Below are 23590 nucleotides of genomic sequence, written 5' to 3'. Positions count from 1 at the left end.
TTTCTATCATTTATATAGGAATAGATTTAAATTGCTAAAGTATATGAACAAAACATGCAAAGATAGAAATAATTGGGTTAAGTGAAAGTTGAAGCCTATGTCATTCAATTTTTTTAGGCAATGATTAAAAGATGTCCCTTCACATACACAAATATTTATCCAAATAATTTGTTCTAGCTGGAAATTCTAAAAACTCATAAGTATAAAATTAATTTTAGGTAAAAATATAGTTTTTCCCCAAACCTATTAATATTTCAACATCTTCACAGGCAGGGATAGTTTGATAAGGTCTATTTACATTAAAGAAAATGAAATTAAGACGGCCAATTTTCTGTTATTTGATCATTTGTATGCCATATAAAATTAAGTATTTTCTATTTATTAGAGAACCTAGAATTCTACATATACAAATATCCAGACTCTTCTGTGTTCTTGAAATATTACATGATCAAAATATTGAGAAAGAGTAAAAGAGCATGTTTCATTGCTAAAATTAGTCTTTTTTGTTTTTTTAATTTATTTTTAATTTGTTTTTAATTTTTAGGGGATAGGTAGTTAGGTTTTTATTTATTTATTTTTAATGGAAGTACTGGGGATTGAACCCTGGACCTCGTGCAAGATAAGCACATGCTCTACCACTGAGCTATACCCTCCATCTTTGCTAAACTTACTTTGAATGAGAGTTGGGAAAATCATTAATTTTTTAAAAATATTTTAAGAAACCTAGTTCAAATGTACTTCTATTAATGCCATAGATTCTGATTTTCCCCCTTAGGTAAAAAAGAATTACAACTCTCTTTAGATTGTAAAACATATTACCACTCTCCTGTGTGTTAAAGTAGAGGTACCAGTCGGCCAGTTTTGTTTATTTTTGCTGAATATTTTTATTATATGGAGAGGGAATTAGTAGAAACAGAAAGTAACTGTTTCATGCTATCCTAGCTCATTGTCATTTTACCAAGCTGACAGCACAAAGAACTTAATGCTTCTTTCAAGAACATTCCTAAAAATGCAAGTTGTAATTCATTTTGCTTGCTATTCAATGTTTTGAGCATGTTTAGTCCTGAGTATTAATGAACACATAGTGCATATTATTGAATATGGCAGGATTTCCTTCTTTATTAAGGCCTAATCATATTCCGTTGTATTTAACACCACACATTTTCTTTATCCAGTCATCTGTTTATGGACATTTAGGTTGTTTCCACATCTTAGCTATTATGGATAAAGTTGCAATGAACCTGAAGTATAGTACGCTAGGTAAAATAAGCTAGTCACAGAAGGGCAAATGCTGCATGACTCTACTTACATGAGGAATCTAAAACAGTCAGACTCACAGAGTCAGAGAGCAGAATGGTGGCTGCCAGGGGCTGGAGGTAGGGAAATGGGGAGCTGCTGCTCAATGGGTATAAAGTTTCAGTTATACGAGATGAGTAAGTTCTAGAGATCAGCTGCACCACACCACATCACGTCTATAGTTAACAATATTGAATTGTGCCCTTAAGCTGTAAAAAGAATAGATCCTGTGCTAAGAATTCTGATCACAATTTAAAAATCTAATTTTAAAAAACCACATGGGACAGTATCCTACCAATGAAGTATAACTGGCACAATGTTAGACCATATTTATGTCACTAGAAAGACCATATGTTATGATAGTTACGACAACAAATTTACCAGTTGTATAAAGATTGGTAGGTTGTTGAACCCCTCTGAGACTTCGTTTCATAAATTGAAAAATGGAGATTACAGCTCCATCACAGAGTTATGTTATCAAATGCTATAATCATAAAACCACGAAATATGCCTACAATGATAGTCATTAATAGTAATAAAAGTAATGAAAAAATCATGGATAGTAGTTGTAAAAGGAGGGAAATGCGGCAGAATAACAAGGGCTAAAATGAGTATATCATTTCCATAAAAATTTCACAAAATCACTATAAGCTGTAATACAGTAATGAAATTAAAATTAAAACATCATTTAAAAATCAGTTTCTGAGTACTATATACCTTATTTCTTTTCACTCAGTTGTTTTTTTATTTTTATTTTTTAAACAAAGTGTGTTTGAATGCTTTCACATATGCATTACACAAAATAGCATTGTCTGCATTTACAAGTGTGGAGAAACCATGTTTTAGTGATACAGTATGGTGAGAAATTCACATAACTTTGCATATCAGAGCCTAATGTTTTATGTACAACATAAATTCAGCTTATTTGTAGACTTAGGAGTGAAAAACGAGCGTGCATAAGCCACAATACACTACAAAACATGCTTACCTAATTACCATAAAAGAATTGAGAAACCATTTTTTCCCTGGGGAGTTTAAAGAGTATTATCAGCTCAGTTATTTTATCTAGTGGTTTATGAGATTTAGATGTTATTTTGATTTCTTGTTACTTGTTATGAGAATTTTAAATATTACTCAGTATCTTTCACTCAGTATCAGTCCAGGTTATCATCATGTGACACTACTCATCTTATGCTATAATCTTGAAATAGATCGATCCCCTGCAAAACACATTTCCACCAAAAATATGTTTCAAAACCAGTCATAGCAATATTAGTAGTTTTTCCTAAAATCTTGTACAGCTCTTGATTAGCTTCCCCAAACCAAACTTGATCCTAATTTTCCAGCCTCCTTTTTTGAAGATCACTGAGCACTGTGCACACAGGGATACTTGTCATTTCCCCAGTGGCCTTTAATGTCTCTGTCCTTGTATTCTTCTTTCTGGTTTTAAAATAATGGATCTTCCACATCCATCAATACTTCACCCATTTTTCAAAATCTAGCTTATCACCTTATTCAAACCAGATACACATTAAGAATTTTTGAAATATAAAATAAACACAGGACAAAATCCCTGACTTAATTCCTAAATCAGAATTCATGATTTTCCCCCTTCTCTTCCCCTGCACGGGGCTGGCACTTCCTTTTAAAGGGGCAGGCTCTTGACTGAGACATAAACCACTAAACAGCATGACTGCCTCAGGTCCATTACAAAATACCCATGGAAACCTTAATTTTCTCATCAATAAGATGAAGATAATGAAGAGTACCGAACTCATCAGATTCTGTGAAGACTGCGTGCGGTTATACATGTGAAGTTGCTATTATAGAGCATAATTATTGCTCAGTAACTACCAGTTATTGAGAGTATAGTTGTTACTATTACTGATGTTTTCACCTATGTTGAAGTTTATGTTTATGCATATGTTAGCCCTTTGAGGGCAGATATTTGTGTTTAAATTCCTCACCATTACTACTAGAACCTTGTTTAGGAAAAACATTTCCTATGTTTGTATTGAAGTTAATTTTATCTCTACTGAATACAAATTTCTTCTAAAAACAAATTGCTTTCAAGATCACTTGGGCATTGACTGTAGCAGTTGAACAGAATTGCTGCTACAAATCTGAAGAAGCCTAGATATAAATGTAAAGCCTCCATTGTCTCCTAGTAGGCCATCAAATCTGTATTATAAATAAAACCTTGATTCCAGAAGTTCTGGTTTTCTCTATGTCTTTCGTTTTCACCTCAATGCTATTCTCATCACCTCATGCTGATTCTCAGCACCAACCTTTGCTATTTCTGTTTCTCCAGTTCACATTCTGTCCAAATTGACCACCTGTGCTAAGCCTGGAACAGCTGAGAGCCATGAGGAACCTGGACCAGAGGCCATTATACAAGGGCAGGTGAGTGTCCTCAGATGTGAACACAGGGAAAAGGTGACACTATCTGCTTAAAAACTACCACAAGGTAGTATCTTCTTAGTGTGCCATCAGGTATCCTGCATCATATATTTTCTAACAGTAGCTAAATTTATAAAATTATAAAGCCAAGTATAGGTTCTTCCTGTTTAAAGCTAAGTACCAACAAAACTAGAAAGCAAATGCAATTGAAATTAGCAACAGCAATGCAATGCGACACTACTATTTTTGTGTATCCTGAAAGTAAATACCTTCTTGCAATAGGCACATTGTTCTAGTGACCAGAAGCTACTGTCTGGGGTTAGCAAGTCTGCCCCCTCTGTGTTCTGGGGTAATTTAGTTCTCTAACTACTTTTCTCTATTTGAACCACAGCAAGTTCTTCCTTCACACTAGCCCACTCTGACCTCACTTTGGCTTTTACTTGGCAGGAAGAGAGTATTTACATACCAAGTCAACCTTTGTTTCCTTCTCAATAGCCCAAGAAAATTAAAGGTATATTCTTGGCACTCACATGATCTTAAGCCTTAAGCAAGCAAAAGCACTAAAATCTTAAGATTTTACATGATTATGAGGTAGTTATCCAAATAATTTAGAATGTACTTACATCGCTTTTTCAGGTTATTATCAGAGTGAACCATTATGATTTAAAACAAATTTACAAGATAATGTGCTGATGCTTATTTGAAATACACTGTAAAAGGAATCAAATATATTCTGATTTGTGGAAATTCAGTCTAAGTTTATTCTGCTATTTTTCCAAAGTTTCAAATATATCAAACTAACACCTTCCTTCTCATCTGTATATGAAAGTTGTATTTCCAGTACCTTAACCTTTGATTCCAAATGAAGTAGTTTAGGTAAGATGACAAAGAGATAAAGAAGGAAAACAGAACTAGAGTTCAAGGGCAAAGAAAGGGTCATGATAGAGGGAGGAAAACAGAAGAGAAGATGAAAACAGCACAAACATGTGAGCAGGCAATGGGGTTTAGAAATACTCTTTGTGTTTTGTGTGAAATGTAATATTGATAATAAGCAAATTAAAGCTTTTATGGATAGAGACTTCTTAAAATAGATTATACAGAGAATCAGTGCAATCAATCAAAAAGTGCACAGTAGAAGACAGGCTGAGGAATACACAGCTCCAGTGATAGATTAGCTCCAGTAAATATAAGGTCTTTGATCCAAACCAACTATTAGTAGTTCACGAGGAAAAGAAAAAATAGATTGGTTAATGTATTGTTTACAATATAGTTCTATGGATACTAAAGTATTTTAATAGGTAATTGACAATGCCACCACTGCACCAATACAGCCTTAAGAAAAGTGTTTTTAATTTTGTCCAAATTTTTTTCTTGCACTAGGTGAACCAGACCTGACAAAACATGAAACTAAATACACTGAAAGTTAAGAACTCAGGGGTTACGTTTCCATTTTTTCCTGTCACTGTTCTTGGAAATAAAAAGTGGTGAAATACTATGAAGGGGAAAATGTTGTACAATTAAACCAAGTAAGTGTAGAAGGTAAAAGAGTATTAAAAGTTATCTCATAACTATGGTTTTCACAACAAATATTTAGAGCAAACAAGTCAAAATATAAAATAGTGATTTAAAACATTTTAAATAAGGTACAGGTGATGCTGGTTTGGATTTTTGGTTCTCTTTCTCTCTTTCACCATTTGTGAATTCTTTTTTTCTAGACTTGTTTCTAATGACTTAGGTCCCCCAAACTATCTCAGTTGGCTACTAGTTCTATTAATTTTGAGAAACAGTCTTATTGATAATATTTAAAGTTTAGAATGTGAATAGCTTATGGAAAATGTACTGGTGAGCTGTTAAGATCACTCAGAATTTATAAACTGATCCTTTTCCTCAAATACAAACAACACAGCATTTTAAAATTTAATTTGCAATAAAAATGGTGGTATTGTTTATTCAGCATGGTAACTTGTACGGTCTGCCTTCCAACATGATTCAAGTACCGACAGATTAGGAAAGAAGAACCTAGAAATCAATATGGTCTTGCTATAACCACATTTGGCTTAGGTTGGCAGTGCCAATGAGGGACACGCTGCCTCTGGTGGAAATTAGGAGGCAGAGAAGAAATCACCAAGGAATCTTGACTTTTCCCACTTACATTAGCCTACTACAGAGTAAATCCAGACTCCAACGTATGATCTAAGAAAGATGTAAAGATGGACCCCACCCAAAAGCAACTCCTCATTGTTTTACTAAGAAATCTAAACTCCTCAGCTTTACCGTCTTCTCTTAGAGATAAACTTGGGCTTTATTGGACTAACGGACATAATACATTGAGCAAGATAATTCAATTAGAAGAGGTTAGGTTAGATGTATAAATTAGTCAACAGATCACTAGCTACCACTTAAGTAGCATTTTGGCCCTGGAGACTGTTACTAAGAGCATCTAATTCAAAGTTTTACATAAAAGTAAAACATATTCTTGGAGGAAGGGAAGAATCAGACAAAACATTTTATTTTATATCTTGATATATTAGTTGTCATTGTAGAAATGACCTCAGAGATAGCCATTAAGCTTCACTGCATTTCTTAATGTCCCTCTGGTTCTATCATAAATTGAGATCATGACATTCTGAGAGTATTTATAGAGTTAATATTTTCCAGTTTTCATCTGGGTCCATCTTTCTTTAGATTTCTTTCCCAGTGCCTAGAGGAGGCCCATTTGGAATTTGAGAAAATATCCAGACTTCTTCGAAAATCTATACTCCTCCTAAATTCATTCATTTTTTTATTAACAGATGTAAATTGGAAGGGAAATACCATAAGTATAAGCCTTTTGGGAATATCCTGTCTCGTAAGGATGACTTACACTTTTCATTTCAATGGCATGGATGCTGAGAGCTTAAACTCAAAACTCATCTGTACTCTAGCTCTGAATCATTCCTTCCATGAACTCTGAGTGCATTTTTATGATAAACACACACATGTGTATGAAGTATGTGACCTCACTGGCAGTTATCTGCAGTGTCAAGTACTATTGGAGGATACCCAAGAACTGATTGACACACATCTTACAGACCTGGAATTAATTAATAGGTCTAGCAATTCCCAATTGTACTACAGGAAACAGAAAATCTGTTTAATACAGCAATCAATGACATACTGTGTGTGGTCATATGGCATTCACTCTACAGCAAGAGTAGGTTTTGGAATACAATATTCAGGAGTTTTAATATTGGTATTTAAAAGCTAAAAGAATAAAATAAGGTCTATTTTAATAACTAGAGACTAAACAAGGTTGTTGTTGTTTTACAAACTGTTCATCATTTAAGAGGAACTGTTAATTTCCTCCTGCAAGATCTAAAGCTATTAAATAATGAAAGGAGTACTGCTTTGTTTCAAAAGTGGTGTCTTTACTTCTGTGGCGTCCAGCCACCTGGAATGATAAGTCCAAAAATTCTAACAATGGGTTTCAACAATCATGGGATCTCAATGTTAAGACAAAGTTATTTTAAAGGAAAAGCACTGCAAAGAAAAAACTGGATGCTAAAATGTCTGGGAAGTCATGATAAAAGCAAAAAACAAAATGTCTTTTTCTGTATGATAAAATTATTCATAATATGTAAAGGCTGAATAGAAGTTTAAAAAGGAAACTATTTCATTATTGTATTCAGTGCGGGGCAGGAAATAGCAAAATATACAGGCTACTTCTAAAGCAGAATATAGGAGAAAGATTTGTCTTGGTTCTGTCTGAGAATCCATCCTTGTAAAGAAAAGTTACTAAGTTCAAACTTTGTGAGACCTTATCAACTCTAATCCAACAATCCTGGCCTCGGTCCTGATTACTATTTTATTTCTTACTATTCCAGTCTTTCCATTACTATCATTCTCTTCCTAACTGCATGAAGCACCTATTGTCTCTTTTCCTCAACTTAAAAAACAGCATAACTGTTTAAATCAGAGTGTAGTTTTTTAAGTACCAATATAGATCAATTTAAAGCAGATTCTCTCTTAAGGCAGCTTAAGCATTGAATATTAAATTTTATGTTGTCTAGACAAGCTATCTTGATAATATCTTTTCCAGAATTTCCTATATTGACCGTCTAGAGTGTTCCAAATTTCCCCTGGTAACTACATAATCATCTTCACTCTGATCTCCGAAACAGCCTGGAACAGCATCTCCCCCATATACAATCACCACACAAATCAAAATCACTGAGCTTCTGAAGGACTTCTCTCAAAGGTTCTGAGTTACAGAGTTTCAGGAAAATACTTGTATGCCAATATCCCACCTTAAGGAGATTAGATGGGAAGCTTTACTTATTTATTTCAGTGGAGGAAATGGCCGCCTCCATTTTCCTGGGTAAATGGCCTGGCTCCACAACCTGTATCTCTGCCTTCCCCCACCCACCCACAAAACAGCAGTGAGGAGTTGGTGAGTTGAGAAGGAAAAATTCTGTGAACTCTGCTAAAGAGCAACTTCAAAAAGACAAAAAAAAAAAAAAAAAATCTACTTTTGGGGAAAATGGTAAAAATACGGGAACAATATATGATATTTTAATTTAAATGGCCATCAAGATCATCTAAGCTTTGAATTTAAAAAGGGGGGAAATTAAGATAAGTACAGAATGACCTGCCAACAATGAGAGCCCAGGGCATTAACTCACAACCTCTGATGAAGTAAGGTACATTTAACAGGCAAAGTGACAATTATTAACATCAAAGCTGCAACGGCTTCCAGCATGAAATACACATTTATATTTTAAAAATGCTAACCCACTTTTTTTCCTACCTACTACCTACTAGACAATTTTAAACTCTCACAACAACCACATGAGGTAGAGATCATTCTCATTATCACTTTCTAGGTTACAAAGACACAAAGAAAGAAAGTAGCCTGCTCCGGATCAAGCATCTAGTACTGAATTGAGGTCAGACAAAAGCCCTGCAGGCTGAGGCCAGAGGACATACATTCAACAGTGATGGGGTTAGAACTCCTTGAGTTTCTATAGCAAAAAATGTCAGGGAGTTATGCCCTGCTGGAAAGGTTGGAAGGTAGTTGGAGGTAGTAAGTTCAATTTCTCATTTAAAATGTATGGACACTGAGGATCTAGAGATTTGTTTTTACATATTATGAGACAGAGTCTCAGACAGGTTAAGTAATTCTCCCAGTCCACAGCTAGTAACTGGTAGAACATGGTAAGAGGTCAGACGTGACCCTAAAGCCCATGTCTTTTCCACTAACCTGTGCTTGGAGTTCAACTCTCCTGACACCACTGCCCTATACAGCACAATGCTTGGCAGATGTGAAAAGTGGAATATGGTGTGGAGGGAGTTGTCTAGAACTGTCTCCAGTATACAGAAAAAATGGGACAATCACCAAGCCCAATGTTCAGGATGTCCAACTATAGGAAATAGTTGAGGGAGAGATTTATCCAGAAGGTGCTAAAAAGTGCTAAAAAGTGAAGTATACAAAGTCTCTAGGACCGTGTGCAAGAAATTACTCCAACTTTCATCAATACGAAACAAGTAATTTGAGTAGGACTGCCTTTCCTTAAAGCTAGCTTTTTACTTAAAACTCTTGGGTATGTCAGTAAGCACAGTATGCATGCTTGTGAATAAAGAGAGGAGGAAAGATGCTGTAGGGGAAGAGGCCAATGAGGGCAAATGCCTAAACTGGTGAGACCTTGGGAAAGTGTTTTGATTGTCTCAGGATCATCAGGAAGGTCATAGTAACTGTGTTTAGTCTAGAAACCACATAGTCTCAAGGTGTCTTCTTAAAAGAAGGTACCACACAAACTGTTTTGATTTCTAAGCCTTTGGATTGAAAGAATATATTTATATCACTTCAGGATAAATTAAAATAGAGATCAATCAAGAGTCTAAGTTACAAAAAAAATGGCTAACATGTAAATTCTATTTTATCTTTACGATTCCAGAAATATTCTGGGAACAAATCCTTTATCTGTTGAGTACTTCTAAATTCCAATTTGGAAGAAAATTTTGTCACAAATGATTTTCTCACCACATGAACACTTTTGTTCTTCTTAGGATTTTGTGCCAAAAATTATAAAAGGGCTTCTAATTGAAGGCTATTGATAAGTCCAACTTATGAAACTGCTTTCCACACTAGTAACTTTTCCTATAAAGATATCCCCAATTTCAACTTTTACTTAAATTTACCTAACTTTAATTTCCTCACTAAATTTTCTCACTAAAACATCCTTTAGAAGCAATAGCCACCAAACATTTTTTTTCTTTTTCTTTTTCACACTGACAAAATAACAGCCAAAATTATAAAAGCAAAGCCTAGCTAAGTAAGAACACAAATGTGAATAATTTAGGTCAAATGTGAGATCACATCATTGTGCACATGTATGGCATCCTTTCTTAATCCCTGGGCAGAAGAAAACAACTGTGGTGGCAGACACTTCTGGCTGAGGGAGGAAATGGAGGGGAGAGCTGGCAATACACAAATGAAGGAGAAAACAGTACACATTCAGCCTGCCGACATCTGCTGCACATGCAAAATGCATTGGACTCTAATTCAGGGCAAAAGCAAATGCTTTCTTCCTTCCTTCCTCCTGTTCCATAGTTATTGTTGAGTGATGGTTTCATTCTCCTTGCATTCACAGATTAAAATTAATAACAGCATCTGAATTCCAAGTAGGTACCCTTGAATAGCAAGCCAGAAGCTAAATGAGCTGATGAAATCAGCAATGAAGCATTTGAAAAGGAAGGGGTCATGGGCAAACACCACTTTTTAAAAGCCAGCTTTACCTCAGGATGACGTCCAATTTCAATGTAGGTGCAAATTGGATGAAAAGCCCCCGTTCCACAGGCGTACAAGTGAGTCTGATTATAAGCCTTAAGCACCTTGATGAAATTAGCACATTCTTTCTGTAAGACAAAAGGAAAACCAGTGAGTTCTAGCAGTTAGTATGGCTGAAGTATCCTCTAGGGTGCTAGGCATGTTTGAACAGATTTCTTTTGTGTACTTTTCACAACATTTTTAGGGCTTATTATTCTATTGTTTGCTTATATTATTACATGAAATACAGAAGTTAAAGTTCTTACTTTTGGGGGGGGGCTAAATGTAATATTCTCTTTAACTTTTTTATTAAAACTATTTATAATTTATTTATATTAAAGTTGAACACAGTTATAGATAACCTGTTATTATAGGTGAACTTCCAGAAATGAGAGAAAAAGCAAATTACTGGGTTAATGAATTAGTTAAATTATAACAATGGTGAAAATTTCTTTGTAAAAGTCAGCTTTGAGCTTAACTGTGGAAAAATCAAAAATAAAAGATACTACAACCTTCTATTAAACATGAATTTAAAACTTCATCAGTAACCCATCACTGAACTTGAGTAATGCCGCTTACTAGTAAGCACTATAGACCCTAAAAGATAAAGCCACCTCCTCCAGAAAACGTTCCCCATGCCTCACAGACCACTTGGGCATGGAATGAGATAGAGAAGATGTACACTGTGGTATGTCTATAGGCTGAAGAGTCTTTAGTAGAGTGGCTATCATTAATAAATATTTTTGGGCAGTTCATGCACATCCTGAACCCATACATGGACCCCCTGCCCAATGACTCATGGATCCCAGGTAAAGAACAGTTACTTATAAGACAGAATTATAGTCATATCTTGTTATTATTTATAGAAGTTTAGACATTCCTGCCATTTTATTACTCAAATAAATTATCACATAAGAAACAGAATGAACAAAGCTATTTCTATTCTTTCTATATAATCTATCATATCTGTAGATCCCTGTGAAAGAAAATGTATTTCTATGAATAAAGAGGAATCTTAGCCCTTTGTCCCTGTTGAGGAAAGATTTAGGGGGAAAAATTAGTTAGTCAGAATATAAACTGGATACTTTAATTGCCAAAGAAATTCAGAGCAGAAAAGGCTCAGTTTTTTAAAAACATTTCTAAACAGATAAGTCTATATTGATATAATGTAAAAAGAAAACAATAAAAAGAGAAACTCAAACTCTCAAAATACCTTTAAATAAAATTGTATAGTCTATTAAACATATAAAAATCTTAAACATTAAATACATATAAGCAGAAAATATGAATTCATCATGGAATATACAATATTCATGTTTTAAATATCCAAACGAATATTCACATGCTAAATAATAATTATGTTAAAATTACTATGTCATTGACCATAGAGTTTCTTATACACATAGTTTTGTGTTTTTGCCTACAAACATTTGGAAATAAGAACCAAATATGTAACTAGAACTGCAGATAAAGATCAAAAGCAGAGTAGAGAGCAAGAAATTCCGGCAAACATAACAGGACCTGGGTTCGTCCTGGCACCTCTAACACTCCCAAAGTCATTCTCCGTAACTCTTCAAGTGAAAGCTCAGAATACATTTAGATTTATGTACTCAGTTGGAGTTTATAACTGAAGTGTTGCAATAATTTAAGTATATTTCCACTTGACATCTGTGTTCTGTGTTTGCAACTGATGATTTTGGTATTAACTCTATTAACTCCATGAAATAAGGAGAACAAAGCTGAGCAGAATAATTGTTATTTAAATTCAGATAATTGCTTTTCATTTCACTGATTTTTCTAGGATGAAATCTGAGGATGTCCTATAACTATATTGTTCCAAATGTGAATTAGGCCTATTTAAGGGAAAATATGAAAACTTCCCAGTTATGACTCCTCATGTGTGCTTAACATATGCTGAGTAGTTTAGGTAAGAAACTGAAATAAGTATCTAATTCTTCCCACTGTTTTGCTGCTTAGATCCTCAATGTTTTTTGGTCTGGCAAAGGATAACACAGAAAATTAAGCACTGAAACCAACTGATTTTGCAAGTTGGTATGAAGAAAATTTTCCTAGCTTACAGAATAGATGCATCTCATCCATGTACCACTTTGAACAGGGTACATCTTAGACATAATCTTAGATAAACTTAGATATAACCTAACTTCCAAGACTCTTAGTCACAAACTCTTCATTCTGCAGCAGTTTCTCCTCCTTCCCCAAGAGGATAGGGTAAGAAAGTTTAGGCAGAGGAAAGAAGCTGTGGAGAGGGAAACAGCTGATAAACTCATTTACAAATGAGACATCCATGAGTCTTACCCAAAGGACTTACTTGCACTCTTAAGGAAATGCATTCATTTGCAAAGAAGTCATTTTCAGGAAAATGTTTTATGGTACCTCTTTCTTTGAAACATGTAGGTGGCCACATACTCTGCTTTTATATAAAGACAGCGACTCCTGATTATGAACTCAGTATCACAGCATTCAAGATTATAAATAACCAGTTACAACACCATATGTTGAAATTAAGAAACTGGATATGTACATGCATAGTGGTAAGCAAACAAATACTCTAATAAGTAGTAGCAGCAGCCCCAGAGAGATGTCTCGTTCACTTCATAAAAGAACGGGGTTTTAGTCTGCCTACCATGCCTATAAAAATAGGCATGCAATTTTAAGTACAAAAATCAAACTCTCTAATCCCATTAGTAACACCTAAGTGTATCCAAGAAACGTGAGAATAGACCCTAGTTCTCCAAAATAAAGGAAACAAAAAAGGAAGGAAATATTTTATCAGCATGGATACTTGTGAACACAAATGAAAGCTATGTCACTTCTGCAACTGTTATGAATCGTAACATCATAGAATTTGTGGATTCTTATCTCTTACAGATCGGTTAACTGATTAGCAATAATTATTGACTGAAAAATCTCAAGATTCTTGAGAACAATGGAATTGAGCCACACTGAATATCATAATTTTAATTTGTTCTCTATTAATTGTCAAAGAAGCACCACTATACTATGACAGCTATTCCTCTACAGAACTACTAGAAACAGTCAATCACAGGAATGGAGCTGTGTAACCTTGCAAAGGGCTTTACCAAGAATGCTGATAATGGAGTCTATCTGTGCTACAAAGCAGCCAGACCCACCCTACTGGCCTAAGGCCTGGAATGATCCATTCATTTCTCCAATGAACTCTCCCAGTCGGCTGTAGGTTATATTGTCACCATGCCCGGGGGCTACCTCAATATTATTTTGAAGTGAAAGTTGATGCAAATAGAATGGAGAGAAATTTCTTGGGTTTATAGAGTACCTTAAGACACCTTAAGACACTTGAATCGAAACAAAAAAGTTGAATGAAATACTTTAAAAACTGGTTTAAAATAGCTGCGAGAAAACCCATCAACACCAATGTAGGAGGAAACAGTGAATTAAAAGAACTAGACAGAGAAGAACCAAAATCTTGAAAGAGACATTGTGAAGGAGAATTGTTCTTTAAACAGAAAACCTACATAAAAGAGTATCAATTCTGTCACTCATTTGCCTTCATTCTCTAGGTTTTGAGTGTTCCAAAATAGGATATTCATTTTATTTCGAAGCAGCCTGGACATTCCTCTAAAAAAGAAGGAAGCATGTCAGCAAAAGGAAACACACTTCACACATTTCTGCTCTAGGGAGACTGAAGAAGAGTATTTCTGACCTTTTCCTGAACCATGATGATTCTTAAAACTCAGAATATAATGTACTTTTTGGCATTAAACTACTGCACTGCTTTGCTCAGCACTGGTGAATTTACAACATAATAAAGAGTGTAATCAGTTCAAAATGAATTCATTTTTCAAACCTGGATCCTTTTTGGAATTTAACTTGATACACACAGACAAGTTTAGCAACAAGTTGACTTCCCCAGCGTCAGGCAACCCTACTGACCTCTTATTTTGCTGAAATGTACTTCAGACCAACAGCATTATAAATTGTTAACTTAGCCTAGAAGTAAAAGTAAAGGCAGTTATAAACCAGCAAACCCCAAGGCCACACCTGAGAAGCAATGATTCATCATCCTTAGTGACAAACCATTTACACTTATTTTTTAAGAGTTTCTAGTGCCTTCAGGACAAATGTAGAGAGGAAATACACACAGAGATATTAGCTTGGAAAAATAAATTAGAAAGAAAATGCCTATTCCTAAAAAAAGATATAGAAGGCAAATGCACAGTGATTCAAAAACAAACATTACAAATATGTAGCACTGATTAGACAGACTTTTCCCGGACGGTTACAAAAATAAAGTCCATCCATCTGTCAAAACAACTGCTCCATGCATGAAAATTGAAACAGAATAGAGGTGTTTTTAACTAACTTCTGATAATTACACTTTTTACAAAAGAATGTAATTTACCTCCAATTCCAATTACCTCTTTGTATGGTCTTAAATTATGGATGGAGCGGTGAAATTTTATTCTAAATGAAAGAAAAGAGGAGAGAAGGCTGTGAAGATGAACGATCTATATTCAAATATATTCAGCTCGTGATTAAATCAAACAACTTGTTCTGGTTCAAATATAAATCAGCTCAACATGAATGGATATAGTACAACATTGCCTCAGGTCAGTGAACATTCATTTAATAAGAAAAAAAGTCTCTACGCCATCAGCAGTTTATGTGGAAACATTCTAAATGTATAATGTAGCAGCTGGGAAAGCAAAGGAAGCCTTTTCCTATCATGGTGGGTGGATACATTTCTGCATGAAAATCCATTAATAAGCTTAATTCCTGAAGTTAATCTGTTGACTTTCTTTGTCTCTGGTCAATTTATTTGGCAAGCTGACGGAATACTAGAATCTTCGTGCCAAAGCAGTAATCTGTGAGATTGTTCCTGTCACTCACTTCATCCCTCTCTCTACTTAAGCTGTTCCATACCTACCTAGCAATAATGTTGTGTCTTTTTTTCCTTTTAATACTGTGCTGTTACAGCTGTGATCAGATCATCCATAGTCATGTTTCCCTAATACATCAGCATTCACTAAAGGATGTTAGAAATCTTCTTCAAAGAGGCACATCTAATAGAACTAACACTCAACTAGGGTCTATTTATAATATTAGCCATCTAATGTTGAATTTGTGACTTGCAATTTTTTAACATTCCTGTGATGAAATGGTGAGTAGGCTGTTCGGTCCACTTTAGGAGACATTTTTACCTTCCCTATTAAGAATGATTGCACAATAAAACCAATGGACCTTTCCACTTCAATGCTTTTGTTTTGTTTTGATGTCAGAGAATTTTTAAAAGATACTGATTCAAATAGGACAACAAAGTTGGCATTATTTCATTAGTTATTTAAGTATGTGAGCCTATTCATATTAATTGAACTATATCATCTTTAAACTTATGATAATTAAAAAAGAAATTTTAACTTGGCTTGACTTATGTGATACATTAAATGAAGATTCCTGCCTTATGGATACCAAATCATTTTTATGTAAATACTCATTTCAATTAAGTGCCCCATTTGACTGGTTTTTCACCTCTGAATTAATTACTTGTTTTGAAGTTTTAGAGTTACTGATTAAGATTCTAGCAACATTTCATTTCAAATTACTTGAAACTTTCAAACTTGGTTGAAAGTATACACATAAGCACTATAGACCACAGTATTAGCAAAAGTTACCCAATATGATTCTCTTCTACTATTTAAAGGAGCTTTGAGTAACTTCACTTTGAAATGTCTTATGAACCACAGAAGCTGGTAACATCTACTTTTAGTTTATATTTTATTTTATATTGTTCTATTAATCTAATTAATTATTACATTTGTATCATTCTTTGGAGTTATCTGATTATGGGTATCCATAACATGTGCTCAGCATAACCTTTCTTCATCTCATATTCAAATGAGTGCACACAATAGTAAAATACTATGTGAAACCAACCTGAGTATTTTTTCCTGCCAAACCAGGAGAACTATTAAGTAGTCAAATTCCTTACTCTGATTTCAATAATGATATTCTGTGGTTTCCAATTTTATGTACCATTGTTGAATACTTAGTGCTCATGCCTTAAAGCAACTAAGTCAATGATTTACACCAAGTAGATAGAGTTACAATCTAAAGAGATTTATTGGGGATAAAATTAGTTGGCATATTTAATTGTAACATATATGCAGTTATCATGAATGAATTTAATATTCAAATAAGGGAGATGAGTTATATCTTTAATCACATATGAGATGAAGCCTTGAGGAAGGAGAAACAAAAGTGAAATCCAGATTTTAGAGGAATGCTTTTTGTAATTCATACAAATCTCGTTTCTACCCTATGCTTTCAATATCAAAAGTAAAAAAATCTCATTTGGAGTCCTTAATGTCCAAAATGCTAAATGCTGTTATATAATTAATGTATAAAATATTCTCAACATACATTCTAATAAATGGAGACCCTTTATCTATTTATAATAATATATAATCCATAATTATAATACATACTAATTTTAGAAATAATTTCTGAATACTTTACAATTTAAAAATGTGTTTATATTTATTAATACTTAATAAAAATGTTACTTATTCAAAGGTAGGTATTTACATTTGGAAAGGTATTTCTGAAGAATTAAAGAAAAGCAGAGCCAAAAGTAATAAAATCAAAACGATAAAACAGGAAAAACATGGAAGTAGTTACAAGTACTAATCCGATACTTTAAATGTCAGTCAAACATGGGTTAAAATTATTCAAGCATCATTTTCTATTTGCTGTGTGACTATCAGAAAGTTATTCAGGATTTCTGAGCCTCAGTCTCCTAAACTAAAAATGGGATTAATGACGTATATGTGTAAAGTACATAGTATGATGCCTAGCACTTATTAATTGAACAGTAACTTATCTTATTCTTAAAATAATCAGTCATCCATTTATTGGTTAAAATACTTCCAAGTCTTCTTAACTCTCATATCGTTCCATATGCTCTGCCATGACTTGGGCAAGAAGTCTATTATGAACTGTTCATTCCTTTAAGGATAGTTAAAAGAGGTTAAGCTCACAGTGTGTTGAGGAAAGGTGGATTTAATAAAATTGGTTTTGAGTATTAACCCATGACCATTTCTCTTTCCTTTTTTAAAATTTAAGTATAGTCGGTTTACAGTGTTAATTTCCAGTATACATCATAGTAATTCAGTTACACACACAAACACACATACATGTATCTCTTTTCGTATTCTTTTTCACTTGCTAACTAAAAATTGGCACTTGCCATCTGCCTCTCCAAGGACTGGATCACGTTGGCACTTGCCATCTAACTCTGCTTGGATTAAATCATGAGCTGCTTCAGCCACTGACCTCCAGCACACCCTGAAAGGAGTTCAGGACGGAGGTCAGGAATGAGGCACTCTGTGCTCTGGGAAAACTGGCTGAACAGGCTGTTAGATAGTTAGATATCTTCAGGAGAAGATTTTACGACCCCAATTCTTGCATCTCCAGTATCTAGAAAAGCACTAAAATCACTAATGGTGACATCCGCTCCCTGTGACTAGCAGGAAGCCTCTGCCTAGATGTGCACTTGACTGCACGTTCCTCCCCTCTCCCCTTTCAATGAAATCAAAATCACATACAATAACTGAGTTTTCCCCCTGCCTCTTTGGAACAGTTTCCCAGAGCTTTCTGGGATGCTATCTTCCAGGCTATAGTCCTCATTTTGCCCCAAATAAAACTTAACCCACAACTCTCAAGTTGTGTGATTTTATTTCCGTCGACACACTATACGTCATTACTAGGTATTGAATATAGTTCCTGTGCTATAGAGTAGGTTCTTGCTCTTTATCTATTTTATATATATAGTAGTAAGTATCTATAACTCCCCAACTCCAATTTAAAGGCAAGTTACATTTTGTTCATTAGAATTTTCATGAAATTTCAGTCCTTCAAGAGTGAGGACTATAAATTATAAATTTATAATCACTCTTTTCATCCAAGTGGTAGATGACATGAATCACTGTCAAACAGCAAATACATCAACTTTTTCTCAATAGTTGTGGCAGAACTGTGCTGTCAACTTAGGTATAAGCTGGAACTACATCCCTTAGGTAAATTGGAAATTTGCATGTATAACCAAATATGAATTACATAAATGAGTTAATGAAAGAAATGCATTTATAACAATATCTAGTATATATAATAAGCTTCAGTAGATGAATAAACTGACCACAGTCTTTCACTCATGAGATCATCTAGGGTGCCCACAAAACATTACAATCGACACTGCCAGGAACTGTAAAAGGTCAATGATTCTGTTCTATTTATAAGATAACAAGTTACCCTGACAGAGTTTTGTGATTGCTGGCAGAAGACATACAGCTCCTGAGTCAGAGATAAAGGACATTATAATTCACGGAAATAGTAGTAGTCAGAGTATCAGTATTTCTCATGCCCATTCCACAAGCTTCAATACTCGGGGTGGAGGGGGGCAGTGAGAAGAGGGCCAAGTGACACCGGTACATGCCATGAAGTGCAAAGGAACCTCAAATTTTACAACAGGCATAAGCATGCTGGCCATTACATTGGAGACAGATGATCATTGTACTTGAAGGTAAGCATACCTATCCTTTGCTTTGAGGGAGACACTATCTCTACTTCTCAAGGCTGTTTGAAAATCAGCCTTTTGCTTAAGAGTGCCTCTGTTCATCAGATGTGCAGAAGTGCAACAAATCCATGAAAAATTATCTTCTAACAATTATCCATCAGGGTTTTGAGATTTTTAAAACACTTCAGGATTTTTGTAGAATTAGAAGGTAATTCTAACTATACACTTAAAAGTTTTAACATTCTTTGAAGTCCCTAAAATAAAATTCAAAAAACTTAAGTCATCTTTAACCTTTAAAAAGTAAATGAAATTCAACACGCATTTTAGATTGCACTGCAGCTTAAGATGAATGCGTAGCTTTCTTCAAATTTCTTCAAATTCTCTGTTGCATTCACTTGGCAAAAAATTAGTGTTGTTGAGATCCTACAATCTGAATCATGTTAAATTTGATACGTATGTTATAATACATAATACATTAAAAATGAGTAACAGCTAAGGACAAAAATATAAAAATAAATCTCTCAAGAATTACAAAAATGTCCCAAAATTCAGGTGCATGGTTCTGCACTTTGAAATGCATCCAACAATAGCAGTGTTATGAGAATTTGTTTTTTTGTTCATCTCAGATGGTTGAAATTTTGATTTCCAACGATGTTCAAAATATTTCTAATAGTCATACGGTTGCCATTTGGTTTTACTAAAACTTAGTACAAAGAGAGATGGTTTAGTAGGATAAACAAAGAAGATTCAGAGAGCTATTGATTTGAAACAGATTCTTTTACCAGCTTAGCATGTATTCAGTTTTCATTTGCAAAACAAGGTCAAGGAAGTTAATCCCTCAATAGAAATGTTATTGTGAATACAAAATGGATTTTAAGCACCAGAAAAACATCAAAAATAAAGTGAAGGCAGATAACAGCAGTTAGAATAAAGATATCTGGATTGAATTTATGTCCTTCTTGAGGGTCTCTGTCCAATAATACTATATAACATAGGATTTTTTTTCAAATTACAACTTTCAAGTAACTAGTGGAAAAGTTTATGAGCATTTCATTCCTCTAGTAGACAAGAAATACCATAACAAGGTAAATGCTTAGAATTTACAACACCAAGAATAAAAGGCATAGTAGTATATATATCCTGCATATTCATTTCTACAAGACAAAAAATAAATTTACATTAATGTTGTTATCAAAAAATGACATTTTCAGCAACCTAAGACATATTTACATTCTCTCTCTTTCTCGATCTATGCATATACGGAGAGAGAGAGAGAGAGAACATAAATGCTTTAGGCTGCAGATTCCCTTTTACTATAAAGGCTGATTTAATGTATATGTTTTTTGATGGAAAATTGAGCTATGAGAAATGATGTATCTTCCCAGCTGCCAGGGAGAATGGGGAAAGGGTTCAACTTCCTGTATAATGCTACACTCTGACACAGGAACTATGTAGGTTCAATACAGGGGCATAGCCTGACTTTGCAGGTCAGGGAAGTCTTAACCATCTTAACCGGACTTAAGAATGACCCACCCTCAAGATACTTAAAATTAGCCAGTGTCTTTGCCCTGCTTTTCTTACTGTATTCTTGCATCTGAATCTAATACCAAGAAGACAGCACTTCCTCCAGGATGGTTTATTTAAAGGAGCTTTATTTCCAAAGGGCTTTTAGAGAAAATATTAAAACCAGTAGGAAAAAGGTAAATTCAGGTTCTAGAAACCAAGGAAAGCACTTCAAGGAGGTGGTTAATTTACTTTTTTATAAATGTTCAGGTGGGCTCCTACTTTGGTTACAATTCTATCTCAGGAATCTTGATGGCTGCAAAAACCACTCAAGCCTCATTCTTGTGGTTTTCAGCATCACAAGAAGTCTTTGTAAGGAATTATTGTCCATCAGTTACAGCTTAAGACAGAGTGCAGAATTTCCATCAAACTGTCCGTGCATCACTTCACAAATATGGTGTTAAATAAAAATTAAAAAAAAAAAAACAAAAAAAAAACTCTTTACCCTTAATCTTTCTAGATGGCTATTTAACAAAGTTTTGGTAAAAAATACTAATGCTATTTTTAAATACTAGTGCTATTTTTTTTGTTTATCAAGGAAGAAATGTCACAATTCCAAGAAGTCAACTAACTGCTATTTTCTAAAATCATATGTTAAGAAAGGAACGATAAAAAAGGTCTGTGTATTAAAGTCCAAAAATAATCAATAAATGTCATGTATCCTATTTAAATTAAATAAATTGTAAAGTAAACTGAGGTACATAAATGAGGTCACCTGAAGAGTAAAATAAATTTTAATTAAGTGTATTCCAAATGCATAAAATATATTCTGAGTAATAGGTCAATGAAAAGCAATATTAAAAGAATGAGATGGGTTATCAGAAAAATAGTATAAAATATATTTTACTATTTAAATATGCTTTAGTGTTTGGTATTTACTGCTTAGAGCTAGAGGAAAAATTGATTTTTTCCTTAAACTAAAATATATGAAAATTTTCACGTTGCCCTTTCATTAAATAATTGTTAACAAAGAAAAACAAAAATTCACAATGACTGAATTGATTTAATGCAGAATGTAGAGGAAAAACAAAAGCATGAGTAACTTATCAGGTTACATTAATTAGCTGACTTTTGAAAAGATTTGTATAACTAATATTGCCATACCATTACATTTTCAAAAATTTACATCTCTCAATGCACACATAATTACCCATCTCTACCATAACATCTGAGACATAATTTATAAGTTTTCAGAATACTTATTACAAGGTGCTATGAAATAATCAGGTGTCATTAATACACTGTATCAAACTTAGCAAATGCCATATGATTTAGTTCCTTTTAATTTAGTTCTATAAAACCTATAAGCATTTTCAATAAGCCCGGAAAATATAATAAAGTTGCTTTTCTTAGAGAGGAAACCTCTGAGGTCATGATTAAGGTTACCCATAGGGCACTGTGGGGATCTTGACTTTATTGCAGTTGCTGAACTAAGAGTGTCTAGGCTAACACCAGAGTCCCTCAGTGTTCACTACTGATAGGAGGATTAGAAGTGGGAGGAGAGGGGAGATAGAGGATAGAGGGAGGAAGGGAGATGAGGAGGTAGAGGGGGGAGAGGAGGAGAGCAGGGCAGGAAAAAGACAGGGTGGGGATAGAAGTGGGGAGGGGAGATGGGGAGGCATAAAAGATAAATGTACTGAGGTGAATTTTGGAAACCACAAACACAAAAGAATATCTGCTGTTTTAGCAACTGAATGAGGTGATTTAATCATTAAATCAAATAGGCTCAGTACTTGGCTCAGGGCTTTTTATAAAATCCAGATAATTTATCAGATAAGTATGGTTATTATCTTCAATTTTCAAACTGAATTGAATTTAGAACAGTGCCACACTACAGTGGTCATGGTCATTACAGAAGATCAAACTAACTTCATTAACGATGTTTTCACTTAGATATTATCCAAGCAACTCCATTACATATATTAGTAATAGTTAATATTTGTATCAGGCATTACAGTCAGTGTAATAATTTCATTTGTGACTGAGTCTTACAAGAATTTCATGAGCTGCTTATTACTAGGCCCACATCCTTAGAAAGAGCAGAATAGGTAAGGTACTTATTTGAATATCTATTGCTTATTATCTGTATGTTAATAGGCAAGTTCAAATACATCTATGCCACACAACACCAAAAACTTCAGCAGAGGCACAAACATTTTGATACTGACTTCTAGCTTAGTACTCAAAATGTTCCAAAATTTTTGAATGAAAAGATTTTGAATGAATATTCTGAATCATTACACTTCTTGATTAAGAAAATAGTGGTAATGATACCCACTTAATAAAGTTATTGTTAAAACTACATTTATAAAATACTATTTAAATTATCATAGTACTTGGCACACAATAGATTCTCAATTATTCTTAAGTTTCCATGTCTTCACCTGTTAAACTTCAGCAGAAAGAGAAAAATCTGTGTTTTTAAGTCATAGCCATATACAGGTAAAACTTCCTTTTGTCTCCAACCTTAGTTATTATACACTGAAACCTTTCAACATATTTTGTTAATGGTAAATACAGCATTTTGATGTTAATAAATTTTTGTGTATTCAGTCATATTTTTTCTGACACTTATACAATATTATCTACTTGCAAATTAATTGTCCTAAAACTATTAAGCTTCTTTCTCACAATTGTAGAATATGTAATGCCCCATTTAACGGGTAAGACACGAAAGCCTCCTCAAAGTTAAAGTACTTGCTCAAGTACAATTAATGAGTCAGTTGGGAATCAACATAAAACTCTTAACTATTTTGGACTCTGACCTCATTGTTGTTTCTGTTCACTCTTTTTCAATCATCCCAACCTATGTATTAATTAGGAAAGTTTAAAATTTGGTAGGACAGAATTTTTTGGTCCATTTTCACATAAGCAGAAAAATGTTTACTGTACTATGAAGGTATAATGTGACTTTCAATCACTATATTTAAAACAGAATTTTTAAGGATGACTTT

The 23590-nt window shown here is 34.0% G+C and overlaps 1 protein-coding gene across 5 annotated transcripts in view; it reads right to left on the bottom strand.

Moving 5' to 3' along the window:
• SEMA3A (semaphorin 3A) overlaps nt 1-23590 on the bottom strand; it is a 434105-nt gene that overhangs the window by 115177 nt on the left and 295338 nt on the right. For all 5 annotated transcript variants that reach the window (XM_032484103.1, XM_032484104.1, XM_032484102.1 and 2 more), the window contains one exon: nt 10471-10590. In XM_032484103.1, coding sequence (XP_032339994.1) covers nt 10471-10590 — 120 coding nt within the window. The remainder of the gene's footprint in view (nt 1-10470; nt 10591-23590) is intronic.

This window comes from Camelus ferus, chromosome 7, assembly GCF_009834535.1.
Source record: "Camelus ferus isolate YT-003-E chromosome 7, BCGSAC_Cfer_1.0, whole genome shotgun sequence".
NCBI lineage: Eukaryota > Metazoa > Chordata > Mammalia > Artiodactyla > Camelidae > Camelus > Camelus ferus.
The sequence above is the reverse complement of the archived record's forward strand: the minus strand, read 5'-3'. Positions and strand labels throughout refer to the sequence as shown.